The sequence below is a fragment of the Verruconis gallopava genome (genome assembly GCF_000836295.1).
Source record: "Verruconis gallopava strain CBS 43764 unplaced genomic scaffold supercont1.30, whole genome shotgun sequence".
NCBI lineage: Eukaryota > Fungi > Ascomycota > Dothideomycetes > Venturiales > Sympoventuriaceae > Verruconis > Verruconis gallopava.
In genome coordinates this window covers 77,494-91,816 of record NW_015622166.1, presented here as the reverse complement: position 1 = coordinate 91,816, position 14,323 = coordinate 77,494, and the positions used below count along the sequence as shown (strand labels likewise).

Genomic DNA, 14,323 nt, shown 5'->3' with positions numbered 1-14,323 from the left:
AGAGTTTCCCGTCAGAAACAATAATGGGGGCTGAACGCGGTCGGATGGCGCCAGCTCAAACAAGGCTAAGTCATGCGGGGACCATTGGGCAGCACCAGCGGCGCGATGCTGCTCGTCAAATTGTGCTGACGGCACGTCTGCGACTTCGTCGCCTGTTGGCTACCGAGTCGCACTCCTCTCTGTTTCGTACTGTCTGCAAAGCGGCTGTCACCGCGTCTCAGTTTGCCGCCGCTGTTGTCGCGTCCACCGGTCTTTTTATTGTTGGCATGCTCTCCGTGCTCGCCCGCCGCGTTCTCGCCTAGTCGTTTCAAGCCTTCCGCCCGATCGACCGCTCACGGTGCCTGGTTTGTGAAGCAGCAAGACAGACGTGGCTCTCTCTTGGATCCCTTAAGGGTTTTCATCTTTTATAAGGGCAAGAGTCGTTGTGTTGCTCTCGCACACGTGTCGGACTCGGCGCTCCCAAGAAAGAAGGGCTGTCGCATTGTTTTCTGGAGAGCTACACCCGCCCTCGCAGGCACTGTGACTAGCTCTTAGCTCAGAAAGCGACGCGCCTGAGCTCATACTTGGACGAGATGGCACACACAAGCGATGACTCGGACGTTGACAGCGACGAGATTACCATGGGCGGCTATACAGATCTTCCACCTGAACAACGCCCCGGATACAAACCTCCGAAGAATCCCAATGCACCCGCCTACACGACCACCCCCTACCCTCAGTGGGGACACAATGCCCCCTCGGCTACGTCGTATACAGCGGTGCCTACCCGCAATGCACCCACGGGCTCTGGAGGGGGGGTCAAGTTCTCCGAGCTCAAGGGCGGCTTCACGTACACGGCGAAGCCAGTGGTGAAGCCGAAGAAGCAACCGACCATGGCAGACATGCCCGTGCCTCCTCCACAATTCCCAGGCTATGGAGCACCGAGCACTGCCCAGATGCCTTTGCCTCCTCCTCCGCCCATGCCTGCTCCTCCAGGAGGCTTCGATGCAATTCCACCTCCACCCATGCCTGGGCCTCCGCCTAGAGGACGAGCGTTGTCGGATCTGCCTCCACCCCCGCCAATGCCCATGCCCATGCCGCCTTCAGGATCCAGAGGCTACGATGAACTACCTCCTCCCCCAGGCGCCTCGCAAATTCCCAAAGGAGCGGTGATCAAAGAGGTCACGCCTGGCGGCATGAAGCCGCCCTCCCCACCCAAAGGTGGATTACGTCCCCACAGCGCAAGCTTTGGCGGCGGCGGTGGGAGACCCAATCTTCGAGCGCCTTCCCCCAGCGGTCTTGGAAGCAGAATGAACAGGCTATCCGTTAGCGGAGATAGGCCTGACATACACAACGTCATGGCCGGTGGCCGACCGCCAGGCAGCCCCCTCCTCGAGGCTTACCGCGGTACCTATCAGCAGATGTCGCCTATGCCTTCTCCTCTCATGATGGGTAGACGGTATGAAGATGACGACATTGACGATCTGGAGCCCCTGGATCGACGCAGCTCACATCGAGACGGCGGCAGACGAGGCTCCTCACCAAAGAAAAAGCCCAAAAAGTCAATCACCATCTACAACGAGCAAGCCGAGGAGGAGGCCCGTGCCATCGCGCAAGAGCTGTCCAGTTCAAAGCCCAACTTGGAAGTGCTGATTGACATCCTACCGGTACTCTCGCACGACCAGATCTTGGAGCTGCGCACGGAGTACAAGCGCGTGTGCAAGATCCAGGGCCTGGGAATCAACATTGCCAAGCACATAAAACTCAAGCTCCACGGCAACTTCTGCAAGATCTGCTACGTGACCGCCCTGGGGCGGTGGGAGTCCGAGGGCTACTGGGCCAACTTCTGGTACCAGTCAAACTCCTCGCGGCGTGAGCTGCTTATCGAATCGTTGATGGGCAGATCCAACGCCGAGATCCGCCTCATCAAAGACGCGTTCAAGGATAAGCGATACAACGATGACTTGGTACGATGCATGGACAAGGAGCTAAAGGCGGATAAGTTCCGGATGGCCATCTTGAAAGCTCTGGATGAGCAGCGGCAGGAGGAAAACGAGCAGTGGTCTATCGAGTATCGTAACAGGGACGTGGATGATCTGTACAAAGCGTTGCATCGTAGGGAGGGTGGCGAATCGGCCATTCTGGACATCGTGATCACACGGAGCGACGCCCACCTCAAGGAGGTGCTGAAGACGTACGAGAGAAAGTACGGGAAAAACTTCGCCAAGGAGGCCCTGCGGAAGAGCGGCAACCTTGTGGTACGTTCCCACCCTTCGTCAATATCCTCCCTTTGCTAACCACGCAAGCAGGGTGAAGTCGTCGCGCACATCCTCAACGGCGTCATCAACCGGCCAGCGCGCGACGCCATGCTCCTGCACCACGCGCTCCAGGACCTAGCGCCCACAGAGTCTCCACGCAGCTCGCGCGCGGACGTGAACCCGCGCTCGTCCAGGTCGGACGTCAGGGACCCGCCTAGGAAGGACCGCTACGAGCTGCTCATCTCCCGTCTCGTGCGGCTGCACTGGGACCGAATGCACTTCATGCGCGTCAAGCTGGAGTACAGGGACAAGTACGGGCACTACGTCGAGGAAGACATCGAGGACTACGTGAGGGGGGAGGACTTCAAGGAGTTTTGTCTTGTCATGTGCGAAAGCGCAAAGTGATTTTTGTGGCACAAGTCGCGCAAAACATGCGGGTTACTTGCTGTCTTTTCTCAGTTTCGCGTTCAGTAGCAAAAATATATACCCCCATCTATGTTTCCGGTCTTAACGCCTTGCACTCTTCATCGACAGGGTTTTTGATGCAAACTTTAGACTTTTTTTCTCCTCTCAAGGGAGAAAGGAAATTTCAGGTTTCATATCAGGCACTTATCACTGCTCAAACTCAAATCTCAAATCTCGGCTCACCTTCGGCAACCCTATCTCTCTTCTTTTGAAATGAGAAACGCCGACTGGGTCGGCCAGGGCATGGCTCTTTTTGTTTGTTTTCCAGGATGGGGATAGAAGATTGAGATGCAATAACTAGCCGGGTTTCTGGACGCTCGCCTTCGGAAGGCGAACTAGCGGACCGTAGGTCTTTGTACGTATCGAGGCTTTGAAAGGGAGATGAAACTTGTCCTGTTGCAATTTTGTGACGACGCCGTGTGCAAGATGCGAAGATTACAGTCCGTCTACGTAAGCCAGGGCATGACCGTCCGCCCTTAAACCCCAGTCCCTTTGTAGGCTTCATCGGGCTGTGTTACAATATCTCCCCTCCTGTTTCCCGTACTGAGGTTCGACACATGTGACTTTTCGTTGATATACCAAGCAAATAAAAAAAAAGAGCAAAAAAAGAGAACATACAACAGCACCGTATTCCCATGTGGTCACCCACCATAGTACTAATGGGCCGATTTGAGGCTTGTCTAGGGGTGAGCGGACGGGGACCCGAATTTTCCTCAATCTATGATCGTATGTGACATGTTGAATTGATCTTTTGGTTTCAAATAGTTCTTCTCCACGAGATCCAGAAGTCGATCGTCAACCTTGGAGTTCGCTAACTGGCTTGGGACAGTGTTGAGGAGGCAAGGCTAGCACAGGAACGAACGAGTTGCCCTGGGATATCCTCGCTCCAATAAGCTGCGTCGCAGGTCGTTGCTCAATCCCCCCGAGCACTTTCCGATCATCGTCGTGAAGAAGTCCATGTTTTCGTCCGTCGCGCGAAAAGACTGCGAACGTGGAAACATTGACTTTGCAAAGTGGTGACGGGCTCGCCTGCTTTTGTCGGTCTAACCCTCGGAGCACGAACCTATCAAGCCCGCGCGAGGCTCGCCAACCGGGAGAATCCGAGGTGCTTTGAGGAGATTCATCAGCATCCCACTGAGAATCTACGATGCGTTCATCTTGTGCTTTCCCAGCCAAGCACAAATGAGCCCAAGCTGCTGTGTTCTCGAGAACGACGTGCAGCGCACGTCTTAATTCGAAATTAAGGTGTGCATTTCCTGCTCTCCACTGATGCCCTAAGACCAAGAGCCTGGGTTCTCACGCGGGCACAGTAGTCGGAGGGAACGATTGGCGCGTGGATTTTCATTAGAAACGACATCAACCTTTTGCTTCAGAGTGTGTAGGTCATAACTTATAGGCTCTCACGATGTGTACTTCAACCACAATTTACACCTCGACTACGGCCGGGCTTGCTACGAAGGCCGAATGAACACAACACGATCGTGATGGCTTACGATACGAGATGCAATTCCGACAAAAGACTTGACGATTCCCTAAACCCCCTCCGGTGCAATGTGCGGAGTGTACGTCAAGCCCTTTGCCCTACTGACTTTGTCTGTTGAAGCGAAATCAAGCATCACTCCCAGAACACGCCCCATCATCCTCGATGTAGCAGTTCGCGTCTTTTGGAACGCCTCAAGTAAATGAGAAACCGTTCTCCCCCAAAAGCATGTCAATGCGGAATCAATATGATCGATGCGATCGCAGTATGGCCGCTGATTAAGGGATTGTCAGATGTTAAATTGTGCCTCAAACGGCTCTATCATGTATTGACGTAGTAAGGAGGGGTTAGTCAACGTTCCCGCTACATGAGTTCAGAAGGACATTTGCTAGCTTCAAGATCTCCACTGGCATGGTCATATTTTGGACGGTCAACCTGAAGAGACCCAAGAGCTTTGCAATCACGCCCCGACTGGGGACGGGTCAAACCCGATGTCCGCGAACGTCGCTTGGGCAATTAGCCAGGAACGGATAAGAATGTACAGCTACCCATCGTCTCCTGTAGTGGGACCAGAGACACATCCCACATTCGTTTCTTTTGCTTACATAGGGCTTCTTCAGAAGTAGGCCATGGACCTCACGACTTCGTTCTTCCTCTTTGCTGTAGCCATTCTTTTCCAATTCGTTGCTGGAGAATCGACACACCCTTTGAAAAGGCGTCATCCTCTTCCTCCGCTTCCAAACAATGACCTCTGGTACACCGCACCAGCCAATCTCTCCGACTACGAACCCGGTGATGTGATAAAATGGCGTAATGCACCTGCCCCAATATCGATGGACAATGTATCTGGATGGAAGATGGCAGCTCTGTATCAAATCCAATACAGGACACAGAACAGTGTAGGCGATCCGCTCGCGAACGTGATGACAGTCATGATTCCTCGAAACGCCAATCCTAACGCTCTCTTTGCGTACGCGTACTTTTCCGATTCGGCCGCGCCACGCTGTAATCCTTCGGTAGCAATGGCCACTGGAGCCACGGCTGACGCGATTTTCACGAAGCAGCAGCTCGCTGCCATCGTGCCTGCTCTTAATGAAGGATGGATAGTGTCCGTGGCAGATGATGGTGGTCCAGAAGCATCATTCCCCGCAGGTCTGACAATGGCATACACTACTCTCGACAGCATACGCGCAATGAAGAAGACCAAACCGCTCACTGGATTGTCAGAGAACGCCACGGTGACGTTGAATGGGTATTCGGGAGGTGGAATAACAGCTGCATGGACCGGCGAGATTCATCCCTTGTACGCGCCCGAGCTTAAAATTGACGGAATAGCACTCGGAGGTCTCATTCCCGACTTTGTGGCCCTCTCAGGTTTGTGTAGTGACGAGCACGAGCCAATGCAGAACGTAACGTCTAACGAAGTTCGATTAGGATACCTAAAAAACGGCACGGGATACTTCGCGTGGGGTCCGGAGGTATATGCAGGTCTATCTCACGACTATCGCAACCTCTCGACATGGCTGGACGAAAACCTAGATCCCGCACAGGCCGACGCATTCTGGGCGACAGAAACGTACTGCATCGACCAGAACGCGAACGTGTATACGAACGTATCTACGTGCACGTTCTTCAAGCGCGGGTGCGACGCTTTGAACGATGAGCTGCCAAATCAGATTTTGGCGTCGGCAGGTTTGTCGGCTTGAAAGAAGCAATTGCGAAAGCCTAAGGAGCTAACACGTAATAGCGGTGATGGGCCAACGGTCGACACCCATCGCGCCGTGGTATCTGTATGAGGTATGTGCAGAGTGAAGGCTTGCGGTACGACCAAGGTTGATTGACGCAGAAGCTATCTAGACGCAGTCTGACCAGGTTTCGCCGGTTCAGTTGACTACGAATCTATACAACAAGTACTGCGCCAACGGCGCTAGTATTATGGTGAGCAAATGCAGGAACGACCACGGCTCATGCTCTTGCTAATTTACCGACGTGCGCAGTACGAGCTCAGCAACTACAGGCTGACACACAGCTTAGAGGCATTTTCCGGTAGGTCTTTTGTGCTGCTGAAGACATGCCGTCGCAAAGCCAAAAGGGGGAAATGCTAATGAAAAAGCGACAGGTTACCCAGGAGCGTTTCAGTGGATGAAGGAGCGTCACGCGGGGACTCCGCTTCCGTACAAAGGCTGCCAATTGACGGAATACTCGACTTATACGAGGCAATCGCTTTGGCCGCTGCCTATCTTTACGATCTACATGGAGACGTTTCTTGCTAGCATGGGCGTGATGCTGGGTCCTGCTACATGATCTGATCTTCCCCAATGGATGGGGCATAATCTGTAATAGTAATTTGTTGGTACTCCGTTAGTGCAAAGTGAGTTAAAGGGGGAAATTTAAAGGCTGCCAGCGAGGGTGAAGGAGTGAATAGTACGACTTTTCCATCGCTTCACAAGAACGAGACACTGTTCGTCACGCTCCCGCGAATTCACGAGGCCCCGAACCATCGCTCCATCCTGTAGCTTGATGATTCCGGTCTTCTTTGTAGGCATGTCTAATGCACGAGACTGTCCGTCCAGGCTAGTAGAAATCAAATGAGCGATGCTCTGTTGAGGACAAGTGTGCAATGAAGGGGGCGGCAAGGCGTCCAGGAAGTCGCGGATAGAGTATGGGAGAATGGCTCTTTCCGTGGTATGCTCGAGTCTTCGCCAGCTGCGCCTCCCTCTTGTTCTGGCACACGTACCCAGTTGTCGCCGGCCACGACAGCATCGGGACCGATGCCAGACAGAATTTTTCGCGCTCCACTTCGGTAGAAACGTCTCTGTTTCTGCTCTCCCGTCTCGATGGACACTGTCCTCACCACTTCATAGGTCATGATAGCAGTGAGCGAAGAACTGCTCAATACAACCGGTAGATTCGTCAGGTTCCAAAGCACCCCTACTGTGACATACTGTGACATCTGACTGAGATAATAGATGGACGTTCGTCCCCTCTCCACAACCTCACTGGGAGACGAGTCGTTTTTGTTGCGTAGCAGGCAAATTTCCACACAGCTGAACCCGATTGCCAGCATCTGAGGACCGAGTCCGCATTTGTGGAGTTATTCTGCAATTGACATCTGCTCTAAGTCAAAGGTTTTGCTCTCCGCAGCATCCGTGTTCGTCTCGCCCGATAAGGTCGCCTTCACTGCCGACCGGTTGTCAAAGTTGACAAAGCAAAACCTGAAATCGAGACCAGGAGGATTCAGAGATGCGTGCGGATGCGACGACGAGAAAGCGACTGTGGTCCATGTGACATATTGCATTTGCAAGGAAAATAGCCACAGATCTGAGGAAGGAATGACTTATGGACAAAGTGACCGGCCGGTCGGTGAGGAAGAAAGAGGCAGACGTACAAGAGTCATCCCGGTTTTCGAGCGGGAGGCCCATCAGGCTTAGCCGGGCCTGGTGTTCACCAAAGGCGAGCGGCTCGCTATGATAGGGCTTACATTGCATGGACACGGAGTTGGCAGCGGGACAACAGTTCCACACGCCTTAGCAATGACGATCTGGGCAACGCAATTGCGCGGTCACATGCGGGATGATAAGATCTGCGACGCACGCTGAATGCGCCGTGGGCGAATGGACGGAAGAGCCGGGCATTGACTGCTGGGAAGTTGGGCGTCAACGTGGGCAAGGCTCACTGGGTAGATCAATCATGTTGGAGGACTGCGGCTCGTTTCCTTCGCGTTGCGGCCGCGAAGGTGGTTTATCGGCGTTCAATTGGTCTCGGAATGTGTCGGCGTGGTCAATAAAGACAAGGAAACATAATTGTAAGCAGAATGCAGAGCGTTGGTACGACGAAGACGCGGCCAGTCCCACAGGCAAAACATAGAGGACGTATTCCTGAGGAAGAAAGTGAACGTAGAAGTGGAACAAAGGGTTCCCTTTGGAGGCAGTGGAGACGCTAGAGGTGAGGAATGCTTTGCTCTCCATTTTGACGCGTGACTAGAGTTGGGGGTAAAGGGGCAGTGATGGCGATGGTGATGGTGATGGTGTTGGCGGCTTGCGCTGGCACAGGCACAGGCACAGGCACCAGCAACAGGGCACGGGAGCTGGCCACAGGTAACCTCACGAACCAAGCACAGCATAAGCTTCAAGCACCAGCACACGCTCAGGCTCGGGCTCGGGCAAACGCTCAAGCGTCACAAACCGGCGCAGCCAGCAGAAGAAAAAGGTACAGAAGAAGCACTGGCCGGTCAGCCAGCGAGGCGATTCCGCTTCCTTGTCATTTCCTCACCAAGCTGCACGCAAAGTTCGTTTGGACACCTGCAACTCCTCGACATCTGATACAAACATACGTACCGGCTCACCCACTAAGAACTGTCCCATTTACACTCTCACACACACTCGACTCTGTTTTATTTCCACTTCTCCTTTCTGCCGCTCTCCCACCCGCCTCCGCCTCACCCTTCTCGTTGCTACCTCTGTGCTCCATCCTCTTGTTTACGAGTGCGGGTCATAATCCATGACGCTGCATCCGCCGCAACTACAACGCCGCCAGCTGCTGCCAACGCCAACATGGTCAAGGCGGATCCAAAGCGCAATTATTATGCAGACTTAGAGGTGTCACCCTCGGCCGACATCGACGAAATCAAGAGGCAGTTCCGCAAGTTAGGTGAGTGTGATGGCCACGTTGTTTCCCAGCCCACCGTAAACACAAGAAGGCCCACGCCTACAAGCGCTGCGATAGACTGACTCGGACATTCTTTAAACAGCTCGTCTCTACCATCCAGATCGCAACCCAGGAAAAGAAGTTGAATATGTCCCCAAGTTCCAGGCGATCCAAGCTGCCCACGAGATCCTGAGCGACCCAGACGCCCGAGCCAAATATGATGCCGACAGACGCAAACTGAATGCTTACGCCTCCACTAGGCCGAACGTGCCTCCACGTACAAGCGGCCAGACAAACTTCAACCGCAGCCCATATGAAGCCTTTTCAAACTTTCCGCCCCCGCGCATGCGTACCCAGCCCAAGCCAACCCGAGAACGGCCACAGAGCTTCACCACGCATTCATCCACACAACCACCGCCGCGACAAAGCGCCTTTCCCAACTTCGCATCGCCGCACAATCCGGGACCGAGAGTGCCTCCGAGGCAAACCTACGCCAAAGACGACGCCGACGCGCGAAGGTCGGCGTGGGAACACATAAAGCACACGAGCAGGCACCCGCAGGAGCAGACATGGTCCGACGATGATGGGCTGCGGAAAGCCCGCGCTGCTAGAGACGCCGCGACCGCTCACCAGAGCAAGCCCGGCCTCGGCAGAAGCAGCACGGTGAAGGGAGGGCAGCCACGCAAGACCGGCTTCGACCCCAATGCAAGGTTATCTGGAGACTGGGAACCCCAGGCACGGAGTACCTCGTCATACAAAGCAGGCTATCGAACAACACCGCCTAGGGCGCCTTCGCCTCCGCCGGCAACAGCACATGCCGAGAAGGAGAAGCTTAGAACCGAACCTCTGGGTTCATTCCGCACGAAGCTGAATCCCGACGAGGTCCCCTTTTCGGAGGGAGCGCGGGTTCGTACACCATATGCGTCCGAGGGTATAGGTGAGAAGACGTACTTCAACACTGGGAATCTGTCTCGCTCATCAAGCATGCGCGATGCACCTGAGCTGGCTAAGCAAGCGGCACGTAAAGGACCATCGCCACGTGCGAACGCTGCTCGTCATCGGAGCGCCAGCCCTGTCAGTCGAAATAATGTCAACAGCAAATCATCCCCGATGTCATCTTCAAGGCGAGCATCAGCAGCGCCAGGTTCACGAAGGGGCACGACGTTCAATCTTGATTACAGCAGCTCTTCAAGCAGCGAAGTCTCTGAGGATGACGAAGACCCAGATTCTGATGCCTCAGTTAAGCAAATGTCCGGCTCAGGGGCAGGCGCTACCTTCAAAGGTCGCAAGACGGCGCAGCCGAGCAGCTTCTGGCGAGAAAGGACAGATTCGCCGCTTAAGGGGCATCCTAACGGCCCATTTTCGAGAAACGGGGACCCCGGCTCGAAGACTTCAGGAATACCACCAATGTATGGCAACCTTTCTTTTCATCGCTTTTCTACATTCACAACTATCCATGAAGAAGAGGCAACGTCACCAAAAAGGGACGATACAGCTCGTCAAGCCAATATACCAATGTTCTTGTGTGGAAATTTTATTAGCAAAACCACCTCTTGTAACAGGCCCAAAGCCTTTTCTGATCCGGTCTTTGAGCCTTCGCTTCCACTACATTCAGAAAGGAAATGTGTACAAACGGAGACGGTGGAAGGCAAAATTTCAAATCTGAAACATACCTCTGCTGCCACAGCTTTTGAAAACTTCGCTTTTAGCCAAGTTTTTTGCCCCAAATTTCCTGAGTATACGCTTCCACCGCAACAGTTGGCTAACCATCGACCGTACAGATTCTCATTTTCCAACATCGAGAATGGAGGTAACGCGCAGGACCACAGACGTAGGAGCGCCGACAATATCTCCACCAACTTCAACGCAAGCGAATGGGAGGGCACCTTCAAAGGAAGCAATGCATTTGCTCCCCCTCCTCCACCGCCGCGCCCGACTTCTGGACGCGGCGCCACAACACGACGACGAGCATCACCAACTCGACGAGGGTCCTCAAAACCAGCCCAGGCTAGGCCCGGAGCTTCCAGTGACAATCCAATTGATTTAACGTCGACCCAGCCAGGCACGCAGGCTAACCCCATCGATTTGGAAGCTGATGCTATGCCTTTTCCGCCACCACGTTTCTCGATGCACTTTGGAGCTACGCAAGACAGCTCTGGCATACCGCCGAGAAGTGCAGGCTCGTCATCGCAAGGCGGCGTTTCCTTGGGGGAGCAGCAACAGTCTGGTACAGGGGGACCTGGAACGTTCAGGAGCGAGGATTGGCTTAGGAAGCCGACCTTCTTCTTCCAGCCCCCGACGGAAGCCCCGAGGCCACCTTCTCCTGGTAAAGCAAACACAACGACGGCGAAGAAGACCAAGGCGACGAGACCACGAAAGCAGTCGAAAGGCGAGAATCACCTTCGACCTCCAACGCATGAGTTGTCAAGCGATGTCGAAGGCGAGGAGTCTGAAGCGACTGGTGGCAAGACGAGTAGAGGAAGCGGTTCCCCTGACGGGGATGCCATGGAAATTGACTCTGATCTAGCAAGTGGGGCAGGCACGTCGACGAGTCCACGAACAGAGCGGGAGCCGCGCATTGTACCTGTTGCACCGCAACGGCCAGAGTGGCGCGAACCTGCTGGTGCTCAACCTGGCGTAAAGCCTGGCGTTATCCCCGGCATGAATACAAGCGCCGTGCCCTCCGCTGTTCCTAACGCAGCTGTGCCGGGCCAGGCACATCCTCCCCCACCCCCACCACCTCCCCAGCCGGCCATGAGCAACACAAAGCAGAAACGTGACTCTTCGCTCAACTTTGACTCCTTCCACCGAGCGGCACCTTTCGCACCGACGACAAGCGGCAACGGCCTATCCAGTCTGAAGACCGATCTCTCGGGCACTCTCCCATTCGAATCGCAGCCGTCCCCCGTTCATCCTGGAAAGCCTACTTTGCCTCGTCAGCTAGAACTGCCGAGAGTACCGAAAGCTCCAATGCCACCTTCCGGTTCGCGCATCTCTCAGACACAGTGGCGCGAATATATGTCGGCCATGGCCTTCTACATGGGAGCCTGGTACCAATTCGAGGACAAAATTCTCGCTCACTTCAACGCGCGGCATCGCAATGCCGCCAAGTTCGGGACAGGAATCCTGTTAACCGAAGGTGGAGTCGGCGGCGCGGCAGATGCCATGAGACTTCTGGAGGCTGGGGGAGAGGGCTCGGAGGAAGGCTACGCGAGTTACCTGCGCGGCATGGAAGAAGACATCAAAGTCAGCAAGCATTGGGATGTAGCAAAAGAGAAGCACCGATTTGCCATCGAGACGCTGCTGGACTTCAAGAAGAAGATCTATTTAGGCCAGGCTCAGATCATCGGCAATGCACAGTAAGGGAACGGTAGTGAGACGCAGTAGTCCCAGTGATTTTGTCCGGTTTGACAAGGAGAGCTTGGAAATGGTGGAAAAGGAGAAGGACATGTTTCTGCTTCGCACCGCCGACTATATGACATACTGTAACGCAGGTTTTCTTCTACGGTGTGGGCAATGTGCAAGGCTTTGGTAGTGTTTTCGTCTTTATACTTAGCACGGCGTCTTTCTGGTAATCATGGTTTGACAAGTCTGGGAATTGAGTCACGGACAGTGTAGGAGTTTGTTTGTTACGGGATATGGTAAATTTCACGGCCGAGCGAAGCAGCGCAACTCATAACATAGCATAGATAGAATCGCAGCTCACGTGCAACGTAGAGCTCGATGTTAACGATCGTCCAGACGGATAATTGAGTGTCAAGGATCTCGTTCCTATAGCACCAGACAGTATTAGTCTTACTTGCATGTAAATCTCGAAAAGGTAACCAAGCATGCAGGGCGGGTACGTGATCAGTAAAAAATTAGAGTGTTTGTTGCATTTTTGATCTTCATCGAAGAATCATCTGGGTTAAAAAATATCATCCTTACGGAAAGGTTGTGTGCAGGGAGGATTGTGAGATGTTGAACGTACCTCATGCTTAACATCAATAGTAGCAACCACTGCCCACTGTTATCCACTATTTGCAAGTAGTTTTACCAGCTTGATGGTCTGACCTTGTATGAAAAGGGCTGTCAATGGCTGTTATCGTACGCGTTGTAATGTTCTTTTTGTGTCATTTCTGAGCAGTTCTACGTGAAAAGGCATCTCTATACGCGTGCTAAGCCTGCAAGGTAGGCCTTCACGCACATAAGCTCGTCTCGCCGTAGCCAATCACATCCGCAAATAGGTATGCACTTAGTCGAACAGACCGAAGCCCATATCTTCGTCCTCAGACTCCTCCTTCTCCTCCTCCTTCTCTGGTTCGGCAGCCGCAGCAGGAGCATCACCGCTTGCAGCAGCCACTGGAGCGGCGGCCGCATAGGCCTCTGGGTTGGCGATTCGGTCCTTGAGCTCCTCGATGCCCTCCCAGGAGTAGTCTGTCTCGACGGCAACTGCAAGCACGTTCTTGTACGAGTTGACAATGGAGTGCATGACGGATGGCAGGGTTGGGTAGCCAACGGCAAGCGAGATGGTGGCGATAGTGTTGATGGCGGTGGAAAATGCCTTAAGGAGCTGTGACTCCTCAATGTCGAGAACGGAAGCATCAAATGTCTGTCCGTTGTCATAGATCTGGGCGACACCCATACCGTAAGTGAAGGGGGAGATGTTCAACATGTTCAGCAGGGTCGCCTCAGAAGCACCGACCTTGTTGCCGGCTTCGACAAGCTTCAGGTCCGTGGTAATTTCAATAGTACCACGGGCAATCTTGGTGGGGACACCAAGAGCCTGGAAGAAGGATGTCTTACCAGGTTCCATACCAGTGTTACCAGCTGGAACGTACACATCGGCAGGAGCGATGGCACCGGCACGAGCAGGAGCGGCGACACGGTTGGACAAGATCTTCTCACGAATGTCCTTCAGATCGTCATTCGTGAAGACGAAGCCGACGTTGCCCTTGACGAAGGGGAGAAGACGCTCAAGCTCGGGAAGGGAGCCGTCGTTGATGAATGTCTTGATCGCGCGGCGAACCATGGTGTTCTTTCCCATGAGAACGACACTGTTCGCGCAACAACAGTTAGCAGCTGCCTATGGAATCATGGGCCGTATCATTTCCTCCTGCTTCTGGTAGAACGTACCCCTTGCCACGCAGAGACATGCGGATCTCGTGCATCTGCTGGGAAGAGACATTGTCGACGGTGACAACGAAGATGGACTTGTACGTCTCAAGAAGGTTCTATACCGGTTTCCAGTCAGCACACAATGAGTACGCAAACGCAGTATACGTGCTGTTGCCGCAGATGATGCGCACCTTGAGCTTATCGAAGTAAGCTGCCTTAGTAGCTTTGGCGACCATTTTGGCTGTTCGTAGATGACTAGGCCCCTCGTGTGTTCGAATTGACAACCCGGGATTTTTAAGCGCTAGTCTGCTGGTTGTGGTGTGGTGTGTACTTGACCAGAAGAGATGAAGCTCGACGCTGCTCACGTCCTGGCGACTTTTCGGTGTGCGAAAATGGG

At 53.8% G+C, this 14,323-nt stretch overlaps 3 protein-coding genes and 1 non-coding gene across 4 annotated transcripts; 2 read left to right on the top strand and 2 right to left on the bottom strand.

Moving 5' to 3' along the window:
* Window positions 1–3: 3 nt before the first annotated feature.
* PV09_07498 (uncharacterized protein) lies at window positions 4–3,069 on the top strand. Its single transcript, XM_016361269.1, has 2 exons — window positions 4–2,237; window positions 2,289–3,069. Exons 1-2 carry the CDS (start codon window positions 573–575, stop codon window positions 2,640–2,642), a joined length of 2,019 nt encoding a protein of 672 aa, XP_016210844.1. The 5' UTR covers window positions 4–572; the 3' UTR covers window positions 2,643–3,069.
* A 244-nt stretch (window positions 3,070–3,313) lies between these two features.
* PV09_07497 lies at window positions 3,314–3,430 on the bottom strand. Its single transcript, XR_001622108.1, has one exon. It is a non-coding gene; the product is annotated as a 5S ribosomal RNA (ribosomal RNA).
* A 4,878-nt stretch (window positions 3,431–8,308) lies between these two features.
* PV09_07496 (uncharacterized protein) lies at window positions 8,309–12,607 on the top strand. Its single transcript, XM_016361268.1, has 3 exons — window positions 8,309–8,832; window positions 8,933–10,238; window positions 10,611–12,607. Exons 1-3 carry the CDS (start codon window positions 8,736–8,738, stop codon window positions 12,190–12,192), a joined length of 2,985 nt encoding a protein of 994 aa, XP_016210843.1. The 5' UTR covers window positions 8,309–8,735; the 3' UTR covers window positions 12,193–12,607.
* On the bottom strand, window positions 12,295–14,307 carry PV09_07495 (60S acidic ribosomal protein P0). The gene is made up of 4 exons (XM_016361267.1): window positions 14,118–14,307; window positions 13,945–14,042; window positions 12,800–13,865; window positions 12,295–12,600 (listed from the first exon to the last, which is right to left on the bottom strand). Exons 1-3 carry the CDS (start codon window positions 14,160–14,162, stop codon window positions 13,064–13,066), a joined length of 945 nt encoding a protein of 314 aa, XP_016210842.1. The 5' UTR covers window positions 14,163–14,307; the 3' UTR covers window positions 12,295–12,600; window positions 12,800–13,063.
* Window positions 14,308–14,323: the final 16 nt, after the last annotated feature.